Genomic DNA, 14663 nt, shown 5'->3' on the forward strand with positions numbered 1-14663 from the left:
CTACACTTCGCTTCTGGGTTACCCTCAAGGTCCTGACACTGCCACAAGATGCTGAATGCACTTCAGATTATGTGGACATCAGAGGCCACAACGCATACACTCAGAGGGGGCGTGCTCAGGGTCTTTCTGCTCCGGCAATCAGTGATCGCGCACCTTGCCCTAAGCTTCAGGTGACCTAGCGTATTTTGACAGGAGTAGCTGCTGTGATTCGGCTTCCTCGCGTGAGGTTCACAGAATTCCAGGATACACTGATATTCACACTGACGGAAGTTCAGTGAACCCGCCTCCAGTAAAGACTGGTCCCATACTGTGACCGGTGAAGCTAGTCCTTTGCCCGAGACACAATCGAGCAAACGACTGTGGAACAGGTTGCGTGGTCGTGCCCCTGCCGGAAGAACACAGAACCGTGGCTGATTGAAGGTAATTCACGCATCAGTTTTGAGCAACACGGGTGACATGACGAGAAAGTCCCTTGACGCGTGCTGTTGGGGAGCACTGTGTTTTGAGGTCCGCGCTCGCGGTGTTAGCTCAACAGGGTACTCCAGTTTCGCCACCGCCCCAGCGGTTTGTCATCTGGTTTAGCCCGGATGAGGATGTGGAAGCGCCGCAGCTCACACAAACAGTCTCTTTTCCCTTCCCGAAAAACACTGGAAAGCCGCAGGAACACAAACTGCACGCGCTCACGCAAAGGTGTATCGATGAACAGCGCGTCTTTTCTCAATTTTTTTCCGCAGACTCGCCAGTTACTACCCGGCATCATCCCATCGTGCAGCTCGAGTTTTCCATGACTTTGAATGTCGGCTGCTAATCCCGAGTGAACCATCTAAACATCTAGAATAGTGAGAGCGTGGTGCTATTTCTGATTGCTGACCAAGACCCTGACGGTGTGTGTCCACGCTAGCTCAAATCCCGTTGCATGCTCCAGATTCCCCGTTTCAAATCGATGCGACAGATCCTGGGGCGACCGTCAGATTTCTCATGACTCTTTCCTCGTGGCAGCATCGGAGATAAAATTCGTTCTGTTGACTGGTTGGATTTTTTTCCATGGCGTATAAGACAACTCTAGACCGATCGCTTTTCCATCACTTTTGAATTCGAATCGTTCAGACACAGTTGGATACCGTTCACGGCAGGGGGTACCGACACATTCGCAAGAGGAGAGTTTTCTCAGGACTTCAGTTGCGTCTTGTACTAGAACCAATAAGGTACCATTCCATTTGGAAGACACTCCACTTGTTTTTTTTCATTCTACAGGGAATCCGCTACTTGTAGGCGGCTGTCCGCTACTCCGCTGCTCGGGACTCGTGGCGCAACCATCTAGCGATGAGCAGGGGGGACGGAATTTCGTGACTCAAAGAGGGCGCCATTTTATGCAAATCTGGAGTTTGAGTCAGTGTCTCCCCTGTTCAGCGTATTCGATGAAGAACCGATGTGAGAGGCGCATCTCCCGGCTTCACAAATCTTTGTACGAAACATCCCGCGGGAGGCACGCCTTGAAATTTGACTGCGCGTGTGTGTGGGCACACAGCGCCATTCCGCAAGGTCTAGTCACACCAAAGACCGTGGTGTGGAGGCACATCGTCTTCTCCCCGGAAAGTGCCTCGGGACCGCGGTGCGGGTCAGAAACAGCGCGCCTCGGCGCCGTCACTTTCTCTGGCAGTCTCCGCTTCGTTTTTTTTGTTTCTTTCATCTCCAAGCCGCCACGCTCCGCATTTGGCCTCCCCGCCTCCTGATTTCTGAAGGGGTTAGTCTGGCCCGCTTCGCAGCGTCTGTCCTGTAGCCCCCACACGTTTCACCTGTAGACGTTTCCCGAGCCTACGTCTCATCTTCCTTTTTCGGCTTTCGCCAGGAAGATGGCGGACTCTCTCTCTTGGGGCGAGCGCTTGTCTACAGGACGGCGAAGCGACGGCGTCCGGCACACGCGAAAGCTGCTCGCTGCAAAGGCTACGCGACCGGATGAGTGCTGCGCTACTTGCCGTTCGGACGCGGCCCGCCCCCTACCAGATTCGGCTGACCTGGCGGCTTCGAGCTCTCGTAGGCTGCCTGCGGGAGCTTGCAGTGTCATGACACCGACTGGTGGTGTTCTTCGGCGAGCGCTTTCGCGTCGGCCGCTCTCTCAGTTGTCGCCCGTGCGTCTTAGCGTGGGCTCGCCCGCTTCCTGTCGTTCTCGCGCGCCTGCATTCACGCCTGTCTCTCCGCCCGGCGGCTGTCAACACCCTGAGACCTCCTCCTTGAGTTCTGCGTTTTCTGGCTCGTACAAGTATGTGCTTCTCGCCGCGCCTCTTGCGGCGCTCTTCACTCGCCGCCGCGTGTCCCTCCAGTCCGCCAGAGCTCACGTTCCGCGTCTCCTGGCGTGCGCCCCGTTCAGTGCGCAGACCGGTCTTCTTCGGAAGGCTGGCGCAGAAGCGGCGTCCGCGTTGTCGCCTCTTGCCCCCTGCACGCTGAGTCTCGCCGCGGCCGCGCCCAGCCTTCCCAACTCGCTGGGCGCGGCGGCCTTCGACAGACCCTCACCGTTTCTACGAGCTTCCTCTTCCGAGTCAAGCTCTGCCTTGTGCTTCGTGGAGGGGCGCTGGCTGCGGACAGGAGCTCCGGAGTGGAGTTCCGGTGGGTCGCTGGACTGTTCGAGTTCCGGGCCAGCACTATGGAACTCGTCCTCGCACACCCGTGCGGTGCCTCCCGCCCAGTCTCCCTCACACTCCGTTACACGTGGCCCCGCGTTCGATAAGGCGCCACTCTCCCCTTCGACGTCTTCCTCCTCCTTCCACGCCCTTCGTCGGTATCGCTCCTCTGTGGTGCGCCTTCTTTCTCCTGCGTGGCCTTCGCGCCTTGCGCGCTCTCCGTGTGGATCGGGAGCCTCCGGTTTTCCATCCGCTTCGCCACCTCTCTTCCTCGCCGCAGCCCGGCGCTTCTTCGCCGCCGGCCGCGCCTCCAGCGAGAAAGAGAAGGACTTCTACGAGGTCCTCGGCGTGAAGGCAGATGCGTCCACAGACGACATCAAGAAGGCGTACCGGAAGCTCGCACTCAAGTGGCATCCAGACCGGTGAGTTGCATGCCCTGGAGGCGAGTCGGTACGCGCCGATCTCTCCCGTTCACAACTGCGTGGAACGTCGTGTTAGTCTCCCTGCGTGTCGTTTCATCTTTTGACTTCCGCATGCGTATGCCGATACCGCTTTATTCACGACTTCGTGCTTGCCTTATCGGTGCTGCCCGCCGAAAACGCTTCGGCGCGACGGACGCGCGAAAGTGTGGTGATTTCACAGCGCATAGTAAGCTTTGTGTGCAGGCCCTGTCTTTGTCGGCGTGCGTTTCGTTGGCTGCCGGCTCGGAATTCGCAGGAACCCCGACAACCGCCAGCAGGCGGAAACACAGTTTCGCCTCGTCAGTGAGGCTTACCAAACGCTTTCCAACCCGGAGAAGCGCCAGAGCTACGACACGATGCGGAAAGATGGAGGCTCAGGCTTCCAGGAGGGCTTCCCAGGTGGCATGGGCTCAGGGCCGCAGGCGCCATTCGGGTCGCCTTTCGGTAAGCGGTCCGCTCGTGCGCCTGCCTAGCAAGCACTCTACTGTCGACTTGCGCGCACTCTGCGCCTGAGTACTCGCTCAGGGCTTCCCGACGTCCGTGTCTCCAACCCGTTTATACATGGCTACATTTACACACACATGGATATATATATATATCTCACGTGGTGGCGGCAGGTCCTCGCTTTTGTCGTCTTTATTTCGCGCGCAAACAGGAGCACTCTACACGCATCGCCACGCGCATGTCAGCAGAGACCCTAACGCCCTGTTGTAGATCGGCATGTGTATTTTTGTCGCGTGTGTCTGTTCGCTGATTGCTTTTCAGGTCAAAGCGGGCCGTTTCGAACGCATCACGTCTCACAGGAAGAGGCCGAGCGGCTCTTTCGCCAGGTTTTCGGCGGGATCAACGTCCACGACGTGTTTGCGCAGATGCTGAACGAGCAAGCACGCGCTGGCCGGGGAGGCGCCCGCCGAAACCCTTTCTTCATGGATGACAGGGAAATCGAGGAGCTGCTTCGGCGATCAGGTGTGTCTACTACCCGCCAAGAGGAGCAACGACCTCACCTCCACACACGTTTATATATGTATATATATCTGTAGGTCTATAAATCTGTATATGCATGCATATGCCTATTTATCTAGCCGTCTATCTATCTGTCGGTCTATATCGTGCTGTGCAGAGGTCCTTGGGGCGCCTCATACACGCCCTTGTCACCAGGAAAAGACTTCTCTCACTAAGTACTTCGCTGTAGGCGACGCCGAAGGGCGCAGTATGTGAATCTGCTTTTCTTTTCGTCTTTTTATGCTTGTTGCAGCAGGCATGGGCAGGTCAGCCGCCGGCGGGCCAGGGCAGCGCAGCGGACCGTTTGGCTGGGATTCAGGCAGACCTACGGCCGGTGAGTACACCATCGACAAAGATTTCCCTAAACCCTAAACCCCCCCCCCCCCCCCCCCCCCGCCTTCCGCCACAGAGAGGCAACGCAACGCTTCGCACGCGGGTACCTTTTGTATATAGTTTTGTGAGGGAATGTGGCGTACGCTGCGTTGACGCGGGCCGCCAGCTGGCTCACGTGGCTGGGTGAAGACATACGTGTGTGCGTGTCGTTGTGGTTCACGCGGGGTCACGGCGCCCACGAAACACAGTCATGCCTGCGCCGTACATGTGCGTGTAGAGGTCTGCCGGTGGTTCCTTTACAGTGGGAGGAACGAACCAAGACAGATGTGGACTCTTTTTTCCTCTTTTATAAGCCGCCACCCTGTTTCTCACGCGTTGTTTGGGAACGTTTCCACGGGCTGTGGGGCTCGTGCCTCTGCTTCGGCTATCCCCTCCGTCTGCCGCGGTTTCTGTTGGCATTTTGCAGAGAAGCGCTTTTTGAGGCGTGTTGCGCTCTGCAGGCACTGCTGGCGGCGCCGTCACGACCTCGCGGGCGGTCAACATCATTCAGCGAGGCGAAAAACTTGTGGAGCAGACGGTTATCACTCGGCGGTTTCCCAACGGGCGCATCGAGCAAGAGGTCTCGGAGCGCGTACTGGACCCTCATCAAGGAACTGGAAGTAGGTCGTGCGAGAAAAAGAACTTTTACGGACTGGAAGCCCTACCGCTGGCAATCGATGCATGCGGCAAAGATTTTGATACCTTGGAGCTGCGTTCCCCTTTCTACTCTGGAGCTGTTTCGCCTCTGTGTGTGACGCCTGCGCGTTTTGGCCCGCGATCACTGCTTTGTGGACGATATGTGCGTGAGTTGCCTGCGTTTTTCCTCGTGGCTTTTCAGACGCTTTTCATCCCTTCGGCAACCCGTTTTTCTTCGGGCCTCTCTCTTCGGCGTCCCACACCCCGCTGCATCGCCTGATTGACGAGTTACTCGGCTCGGCTCCGCGGGGCAGCGGCGCGCCGAGGGAGGCTCCGCTCGGCGCGAGCGAGGGCCGAAAACCGCGAGGCGGCGACGACGGCTCAAGGCGCCGACCTCCGGTCTACCCGCCTCCCTCGTCGCCAGTTGTGAAGGGCTTCTGGGAGCAACTCAAAGTCACCGCACGGACCTTCGGGCGGGTGCTGCTCTACAACGTGAAGCTCTGGCTCCTCGACCGGCTTCTCGCAGTTGCCATGAGAATCATCATGCGCATTCTGCATAAGCGGTAAACCCCGAGGCTGCCCGCGCGACAAAAAAGTGACGAGACCGACCAGCGACAAATACACTAGTGAAAGAAGCACCCGCTGAGCGCGGACGGCAGGAGCCAGGAAGAGAAATCAAGCGTGGCGAGGCGCAAAGACATAGACGGACGGGAAAGAGGAGACCGCCCAAAGAACGTTCACCGGTGCGAAGAGAGCGACACGATGCAAAAGATGGAGAGGAATCAGAAGCAGGTGGCCTGAAGGGGGAGCTACTTGTCTGCGCGGACTGTTCCCGTGTGAATGTTCGGATATACGGGGCTTATTGTAATTTTTCTGCTGTGGCCGCAATTCCACTTTTTCCAGTCGTCGTGTACCATTTGACGCCTAGTATATATAGATTTAGTCTGCCAGCATAGAGCGAACGCCGAAACCAAGATAGACGAGGAGATACCGCATGTTTGCCGTACCCGTGAGGGTCATGGTTCAGTCTTCTCGGCGGCCGCAGCTAAGAACAACGACGTCGTTTTACACGAGCGAGCAGCTACAAAAAAAGGGATTCCGGTACGCGTGCTCCAGCGCCACAAGAGGCGTCGTACCAAAGATGGAAATAGAGCCTCTGCTCAACTTGCAAGCGGCCCAAAAGTGGAGGGTCGTATCATACAGAACGGCGGGATCTCCTGAGCACTCTTGTGGCAAGCGCTATGACATGATTTCCTCCTTGCCAGTGAATTAGGCGCAGGGAGGGATGAACGGCGTTCGGAAGTCTCATGCGATGCGGCATAGTGCCGCTTTCTCCCTGTATAAGAGAGAGCGGCGCCGGCAACCCCGTAGGGAAGTTCCGGTGTTTCGCTGCAGGAAAGCCGGCAGCCGGTGTTTCACAATCCTCCGTAGAAGCAGCTACCAGCTAAATGGAAGACATTAGTCCACCTGCGCACTTCGTTCGAATGTATGCGTTCCGGCGTTTGGTATTTTCTGTCGCCATCACAAAAACAGTTCTCTGCAGTGCGCGTTGAGCCCGCAGTATTCGTTTGCTATTGGAGGAAATACGCCAGAGGGTCGTGCGCTTTCGCTGCATGCTCTAGAGTTGCGTGAGCAGTGTGCTCGTGTCTGTGCTGGTCCGGATCCAAAGCGAAAAATAAAGTGGAGATGGCGGCGAGCCACAGTCACATGAGAGTAACAGGAAAAACTAGGCCAAACTGTCAGATAGTCTTGAACTGCTGTGAGTCTGACCATCCCGCCGCGTACCTAAATCCGCTGTCTCGAGGGAAGGGCCCCGCGCAGTTTTCGCTTTGTTGGTGTCGTCACTCGCAATGCGCCTCTTTTTAACATCGGTTAGAGCCTATACGGAAACAGAGGCGCATCGCGCGAGCGTGCGTAGACTCGCACTCAAACGCAGACGACGCGCTGCTTCAGAGCGGCGAGTCCTCCGCTTGCAGAAGTGGGGCCCCTGCGGGGAAAAAGAGGCGACTAAACAAGCCAACCCGAAGATACCGGCGGGGGACACCGACAGACAGGGCTTCGGCTCTTAGTCGATTCACCTTCCTCAGTCCAGTAAACTGAGAAGTGTTGTGAGGCGGCTCGTTAGAGGTGAGCAGTGGGTTCCCGAAGCGGTGCGAGCTGACAACCGACACGACGGCTTCAGGAAGACCTGCGCGTAGAAAAGAGGGAATAAGCAGAGGCTCAGGCGAAGGAGGGAAGCACACGAAGAGGTGTATAACGGCGTGAAAATGGCTCGCACATTGCAGCGGAGACAAAGACCTCTGGAAGGACAAAGGCACGCGGGACAGAACATGGTCGCCGCGGTGACTGGGGACGGAGACAGCCAGGAACTTGTGCAAAACAAAAAGACAAAAAAAGGGGGGAAAGGACACACGGCACGCGGAAAAGCACCAGAGACACGCAGAAATAGAGGAGAAATGAAGGAGAGGAGAGTTGTGCATCGAGATATATCGATGGCAAAGTCGTCGCGTCTCCACCAGCAGAGGTTGTGGTCAGCTGCCCAGCCGTATGCATGTGCTTTGCTTCTTGTGCGTTTTCTCATCCACACACAGATGCATTTGCCTTTCATCTTTGCTCTGAATTGCGGATTTGCTTTTTCGTTTGCTTTCGCTGAGTCTGTTCCTCTTCTGCTCAGGTCGCGGTTTTGGGGCCGGCGCCGTTGCATGCAAGAAAATCCATGCGGAAGAGGGCAAGCGACCGCACCAGGAGAGACAGCAGAGCGCCTTTCCTGCTCATGTTGCTCATGTTGCTCGATTGATGTTCGCCTTTTCTCCAGTTTGATTCAATTTCGCCTGGCTGTGGCGCCCTTCCACGTTGTTGCGTCTCGCATAGTCTTCGTCTCGCGTGCCTCTGTCTCTTCTCGCACGCTTTTCCCGGCGCGGCTATCTTTTCCCGCCCGGCCTCCTTGTTCTCTCGTGTTCTCTGTCGCTGCTCCCGTCTCATCGTAATTCTCCGCTCTCCTTGAAAGCTGTCTCTTTCCCTGTCGCGGCAGACAGAGTGTGATCCGAGCGGAGGGCTCTCTCCCCCCCTTCCGCTCGCCCAGGCGCTTGTTGCATGGTCGTAGGCGCCATTTCGAAGTCTCTTAAACCCTTCGACACCTCAGACGCTTCATTCCGAAGCATGGACGGCGAGAAGAGACCTCTTCTCACCCCCTGTGCTTCCCGCCTTCCCTCGCCTTTGTTTTGCCTGTATGTTAACTGATCCGATCTTCCTAGTGTCTCCTCTTGGTTCGTTCTTCTCTGTTTTTGCCGCTCTCTCTCCAGGGGCTTTTCTCTTCGGCAGGTGGGGTTCCTTTGTTCATGTGACTACTTTTTCCACTTCAACGTGCTTTTAACAGGCATCGTCTCGTGTCTGCTCTTCGATTACCCCGTCTCTGCCCCCTGTCTCTGTCTTCGTGATGATCGCCTACCACCTGTAGCTGCCTGCTTCTGCCTCGCTCTCCATTCCTGACCTCCACCGATCTTCAGTTCTGTCTCTTCCTCTGCCGTTCCGTTTTCTGTTAGTCTCTCCTCACCGTCCTCCACGTTCTCGTGTCCCTAGCGGCCTTATCCGTTCTCTCTCTCGCTCTCCCCCTGCGTCTCTTCTTTCCGTCTTTCTCCTCGCCTCGATGAGATTAGCCGCCGCCCAGCGCCCCCAGCATGTCGAGTTCCTTGGAGGCTGCGCCTGACGGCGCTTCGGCCTCCTCCGCGGGTCTCCGTGCCCTCGCGGAGAGTGCCTCTTCCATGCCGCCCGTTTCACGGCAGCTCTCCCGCGGTTCGCGTGGAGGCGGCGTCGTGCTGAGCGGCGGACACGAGCGCGGCAGCGCCGCTGTGCACCGCGGCCATGCGAGCTACGTCGAAAGGTGAGGAGACGAGGAGACAGAAATCGAGAACTCAACGCAGCGCGCGATGTAGCTGCGGCATGAGTGAACGCCTCGTACCACCACCAAAGTCCAAAAAGATCGACGGCCGTGACCGCAAGGGACAAAAGCCGAGGCTTGCAGGCAGTCAGGGCGTCTTGCGCGCCCAGCTCGAAAATGCGCCGCCTGGGGAGAAAGGGAAACGCCGCAACCGAAAGGGATCCGCGCATACACGATTATGTCTTCTCCGGCGTGGCATTGGAAAATCGTACATATATATATATATATATATATATATATGCAGCGCTAGAGAAGCGGGGATAACACAGAGTGAGTGTTTGCGGTTCGTCAGTTCTCTACACACCCCCCCCCCTCCCGCGCCCCCCGTCGCTCCGACTCTGTTCCGTGTCGTGTGGTTTTTTCTGCTTTTCTCTGTCGCTCTTGGAAGAGTCATTCCCGCTCTTCTCGCACGCCACCCCTTCACATTGCGTTGTTGCCTTTCTCCCCGGTGTGTTTGCAGCATCGGTTTGTACGACTACATCTTTTCTCTGCCTGCGTCGATTCCGCACTATCTCTTCTCCTTCACGCCGGGATGCGTCGCGTGCTTCGCAGCGCTCTGCGAGCTAGATCGTCTGATTATTCTCCGTCTCCTCTTCCTGCAGCAGCATGTGAGCGAGCGAGCGATGCGCCTGTGGGTCGGGCCCGGCAGCGCGGGCGACCTGCGGCGGTCGCTCCAGCGCCTGGTGTCTCCGTGTCGCATGCTGTCGACTTCGGTGCAAGATTCGTCCTCGGCCGCCGCGCAGGCAGGCAAGACACCCCCACCGCAGGGCGAGGGGAAGGCGAGGACGTCGCCTGCGCCCGCGTCCGCTTCGCCGGGGGCTGCGGGGGGGACTGCGGCAGCGTCGACCCCCTCGCCCGCCTCCTGCTCTGCCGCCTCGGCCTCGCCCGCGTCCGCCGCGTCCGCGGCGGCGGGCTTGGGAGGCCGTCCGGGGCAGGCTCAGGCACACCTGATGACGCAGTACGCGCTTGTCGCGCCTCTGAAGCACACGCTGCTGCAGTACGTGCTGGGCGGACCCTCCCGAGCGGCCGCGCCGTTCCTGCACATGCCGGCCGAAGGGACGTTTCGCTTCCCCACGAAGACAGAGCTGATCCACCACAGCAGAAAACAGTGGGATGCGCTGCTGCGGTTCATCGTTGAGGGCGAGAGAGGAAGCTTCGCCTGCGCCGAGGAGCGAGGCGTCGGCGCGGGAGAGCCTGACGTCGGGGGCCTGGCGGCGGCCGGCGCGGCTCCAGAGGGCGAGGGATCTGCGGAGCCGAGGGAGAGAGAGGGCGCCGGCGGAAAAAAGAAACGAAAAGGCGACAAGGGCGGTGGCGGAGGCGGGGGGCCGTGTGAAGATCTTATCAAGGTGAGAAGCGGACGTTTACCCAAGTTGTTCCTGCCAGCGCACGCGCGCGCGGAAGATTTCTTGTGCGTGTAGAGCGTCACGCGTGACGCGCGGAGGGAGCAGCCAGCAGGAATACTTGCAGGGGCTGGCATACGGAAGGATCTGTTTGCCGCCCCGAAGTCTCCGCGCACTTCCGCGCCACGGCTGTCTGACGTCCCGTGCTCCCTCCCCGCTGTCTTTCTCAGGTTCTGAACCGTCGGCGGTTGCTATGCCGTCGCACCAAGTCGCGGCGTTCTTTGTTGACTCTGCCGGTTTCGCCGGCGCAGCCTGTCGCGTCCATGTCTTCTCTGGCGTCGGCTCCCCCTGGCGCCTCGCCCCTCCACGCCACCCTGTCTGCCTCCGCGGCGTCGCCGACGGCGCCTACCTCTGCAGCGGCGATGTCGCGCGAGGCCTTCTCGTGGATTTTGAAGGACCTCAAGTCGCAGGTGAACTCGCTTGTCGTCGAATTCCTGTTTCTCCTGGACGGCGGCGTCCTGACGAACGCCGCACACGACGCGGGCGGCCGCGGCTCGGGCGCGGCGCATCACCAGGCGTCGCTCGCGGGGGCCGGCGCCGGCGGCGAGGGCGGTGGCGAGCTCGCGAAGAGCAACGGGCATGGCGCAGGCAAGAGGCACCAGGGCCTGCAAGGAGTCGGCTCAAGGGCCGCGGCGCATACCGGAAAGGGAGCAGATGAGGGCAGAGAGGGAGCCTCAGCTGCGCAAATCGAGGCCGCGACCAAGGACGTAAGACAACGGGCGGATCGCAAGCCGCGCATCGGAGAGTACTTGTTGTCGTGACAGGCCGCCGTTGGGAGCTCGGAGTCGTGTCCAGCACAGAGCCTCGCAGCTGGCAGAGATGCATCCGCTTCTCCATAAGAAGTCTTACACGCTGTTGTGTTCTAGAGAAAACACGTAGTCGTCTTGTGGTACGGGGCTCGCAGATAATCAAATGAAAAGATGGGATGGATCGATGCGGTCCTGTTTGAGGAGAAGGGGAGTATGCGAGTCAGAACTGAGACGGCGAGCACCGCTGAAGCGGTACGTAGTCTTGTAGGTCCTGAACATGCACGCCGCACGCACGTGAGATGACCGGCGCACACAGGTGCGATGGGCAGGTCCCAAAATAAGTGTATTAACGAGCGCTTTTTGTTGGCGAGTAGGTGTTCTGATGCGAGGCTATGTAGGCAAACTGCCGGACATGTGGATGCCTCTGTGTGCTGTGTGTGGACTGCGGACATTCAGATGAAGGATGTTCTCCTGCTGATTCTGACCTTGGGTCAGTCTTCGGTAGGCCAGCCAATCTCCGTCCGCCATCTCTCGCCTTCTCAGCGACGCTTTGTCACGTTCGCGATCAACATTGGCCTCATCTGGGCACCTCCTTCTTGGGCTTCTTCCTACGTGCTCGCTGCTCCCTACGCCATTCTTCTGCGCCCGGACAAAGGGGGCCACGCCTTCTTGGGCGCTGCCGCGGTCGGAGGGGGGCTGGAGCCCAAGGGGCCGCTGGTGCGCCGGGCCCCAGCGCCCCCGGTGCGTCTAGACGGGCTTTGGGGACAGCTAACCAGCAAAGTGAAGGCATTCATCGAGCAGGCAGCCTCAGTGCAGGCGGCAAACCTCAGAGCAACGGCGAGGCGGAAAGTCTTGCAGTTCTCGACATCACCTTTTTCCCGCTCGTTCGTGAGGACCGGGACGAATCCACAGGATCTGCACGGTAGGAACCTAGGGATGAGAAGCCTTTTCGCCGCAACTGGTGCACGCGTGCGGATCCCACTGAAGGCCAATTAGAATGTGTTCCTGTCAGTGATTAGACACGTGGGACGCCGGCTTCAACTGCCAGAGCTCTCCGATGATACAACAGTGCATGCGAGGTGGCAGAAACTCGTGTTCCGTCGACTGGGTAGTATGAGACCTGTAGGGTGTGCGCGCAGAATATCGTACTGACGCTTGCAGAGGAATTAGTCCTCTTTGAAGACTGGGTGGAAGATTGATTTTCATTTGTGTTTGTTTGCGAGCGTGCATCTGCATGCAGGTCTCTGCCAGCTACTTCTGCCTCTTTGGCCCAATCGCCGTCGCCCTCGTCTCTTTTGCTTCGTTCCTCGGCTTCGTCTATTTCGTCTCCCTTCTCGATCATGGGCATGGAAGCAGGGATGCTTGTGCAAAGCAACTTCAAGGTGTATGTCTACACGGCGTCGGCCTTGCAGTTGTCGGTGCTTTCGCATTTGTGCGAGCTCCAAGCCCGTCTGCCCAACCTCATCGTGGGCGTTTTGACCCGCGCGTCGGTCCTGGCTGCGTATAGGAGCGGCATTACGGCAGATCAGATTATTCGCTTTCTCGAGGCACACGCTCATCCCGTGGAATTGGAAAGGAAGCTGAGGACGAATGCGCCTCTTCTGCCTGAAAACGTGACGATTCAGCTGCGCATGTGGGAAGCTGAGCGCCTGCGTCTGTCACTGTATCCAGCAGTCCTTCTGAAGAAGTGGGACACTCAGTTCATGCCTGAGCTCTTCCAGAGGAGTGTCCGCTGGGCAGTCGGTAAAAATTTTGCCATATATTTCACGCCGTGGCCAGAAGACCCCAACAGCGAGGAATTCCGGGAGTGGATGCAGAAAGAAAAGTACTTGGCCATACATGCCGACTACAAGCCGGAAATGGTCGAGAAAATACGTGACGTCAGAGACTCAATCATCAAGCAACAGGCCGGCAAGACATGAACGGCGAGGAAATGTGTTGGCAGGAATCAATCAAGCGGTCGTCGCGACGGTACCGCGGCTCTCTAAAGGAGAGAGAACCGTATGCGACCGGCCGCTCGAGCACCATTCAAGAGATGCCGTGTGCGCGACTTCGGGCAGTGGCAATCTGGCTCAGAGCTGCCGGAGAAAAGTTTGTCCTGGTAGACTGTTTTGAATAAGTATATTGGCAGCGTCGACTATCCTTGCTGCGCTACTCTACATTTGTTGTTTGTATCGTATGCAACTGTACTGGAGTCCTCGTCTTCGCGCACTCGGCGCTCACGTGCTCAACAGCAGCGTTTGCGTCGCCGCAGTTTTTCCAGGGAACGCATTTGGCTATGGGCTCAAAACCACCAGGAAAGCCATGACAGAAATAGGGCGCCTACAGCTACAAGTCTAAACGAGTTCTTTTACTGTCTTCTACGGGAGCTTTCATTGGACGTAAGATGGTAGCGACGCTCCACCCTGTATTCCTGGCTCGAATAGTTCCGTTACGGTACGCGAACGCCTTCGGGCGCGAAGACATACAATTAACCTTCCCACGTGCTAAATCCAACCTACTATCAAAGAGTGACGTCGTACTGCTGATGTCGTGCAGTGATCAAAGTAGGACCACGGCCTCCCACGTCTATAGCGGCAGCTCGTGGTGAACGCGCTCACTGCTTATACGTTTGGGCGCGGTTTCTGTAGCTTACCTTAAATGGTCGCTGTGTATGACCTTCGAAACCCATGAGACCACCAAATGAAGTGCATCAAGAACAGTAGTGTCTAGCTTGTATTTGAAAAACCATTCTTGTGTACACGCTGTACCAGTATCACGCGTTCACATCGGTGGTCACATTCTTGATGCTAGGTTCTGCAAGCGGCACGCACAGATCATGTGTAGGGGCAGTTTTCTATCAAGCCCCCTCGGCGGTATCTGGACAGTAGACGTTCACATATCTAACTGTTGGAGGTGCCCGCCTTTGATCGGCTTTCGCTAACTCACCCAGCACTGGAATGTGGAACTGTCTGCGTCGGGAAAGTTCGGGCGAAACGCGCAATGCGCACTTCTGGCCGCCGGTACGATGTAGTGGTCGTGAGTGGACCATTTCCATGTCGTTCGATCATGCACACGCAACTCCTCGACTTATCAGTGTCGCAGGGTCGTAATGAACTTTTTCCGCCCTAATGGTATATTGGCCGGCGGGTACTCAGTGCATACAGAATGCTGCATACACATTTAGGCTTGACTTCCAGAGGTGGGACGTTCAGCTGTTTGGAGGGATACCGGAACTGGCAACATGTGTGTCCACGTACACATTTCATGGGAGCCACGAATTACATATCTGAGCTCGGATTTGCAGCGCATAATTTATCCAGCGTGGCCGTCACTGCCTGCGAAAGGTTGAGGGTGCTAGACATACGTATCATTGACCCGCTTTCGAACCCGATATTCTGGCAAGACTCGTGAAAGTATCATCAAACAGGGAATGAACGGAGGGGAGGAGCCTGCTTGTCCTTTAAAGCGGCAACAATGATGCAAAACGAAAACAAAACATAACACAC

The 14663-nt window shown here is 57.5% G+C and overlaps 2 protein-coding genes across 2 annotated transcripts; both read left to right on the plus strand.

Annotated features, from left to right (window-relative positions):
* Positions 1-1853: 1853 nt before the first annotated feature.
* On the plus strand, positions 1854-5656 carry BESB_035500 (DnaJ domain-containing protein; the record flags this gene model as incomplete). The annotated part of the gene is made up of 6 exons (XM_029362136.1): positions 1854-3040; positions 3336-3523; positions 3845-4045; positions 4335-4415; positions 4915-5073; positions 5292-5656. The coding sequence occupies 6 exons, from the start codon at positions 1854-1856 to the stop codon at positions 5654-5656; spliced, it is 2181 nt and encodes a 726-aa protein (XP_029221101.1).
* A 3110-nt stretch (positions 5657-8766) lies between these two features.
* BESB_035510 (general transcription factor IIH polypeptide 4 GTF2H4) lies at positions 8767-13097 on the plus strand (the record flags this gene model as incomplete). Its single annotated transcript, XM_029362137.1, has 5 exons — positions 8767-8969; positions 9487-10372; positions 10597-11133; positions 11632-12097; positions 12427-13097. The coding sequence occupies 5 exons, from the start codon at positions 8767-8769 to the stop codon at positions 13095-13097; spliced, it is 2763 nt and encodes a 920-aa protein (XP_029221102.1).
* Positions 13098-14663: the final 1566 nt, after the last annotated feature.

The sequence above is a fragment of the Besnoitia besnoiti genome, chromosome II, assembly GCF_002563875.1.
Source record: "Besnoitia besnoiti strain Bb-Ger1 chromosome II, whole genome shotgun sequence".
Taxonomy (NCBI): Eukaryota; Apicomplexa; class Conoidasida; order Eucoccidiorida; family Sarcocystidae; genus Besnoitia; species Besnoitia besnoiti.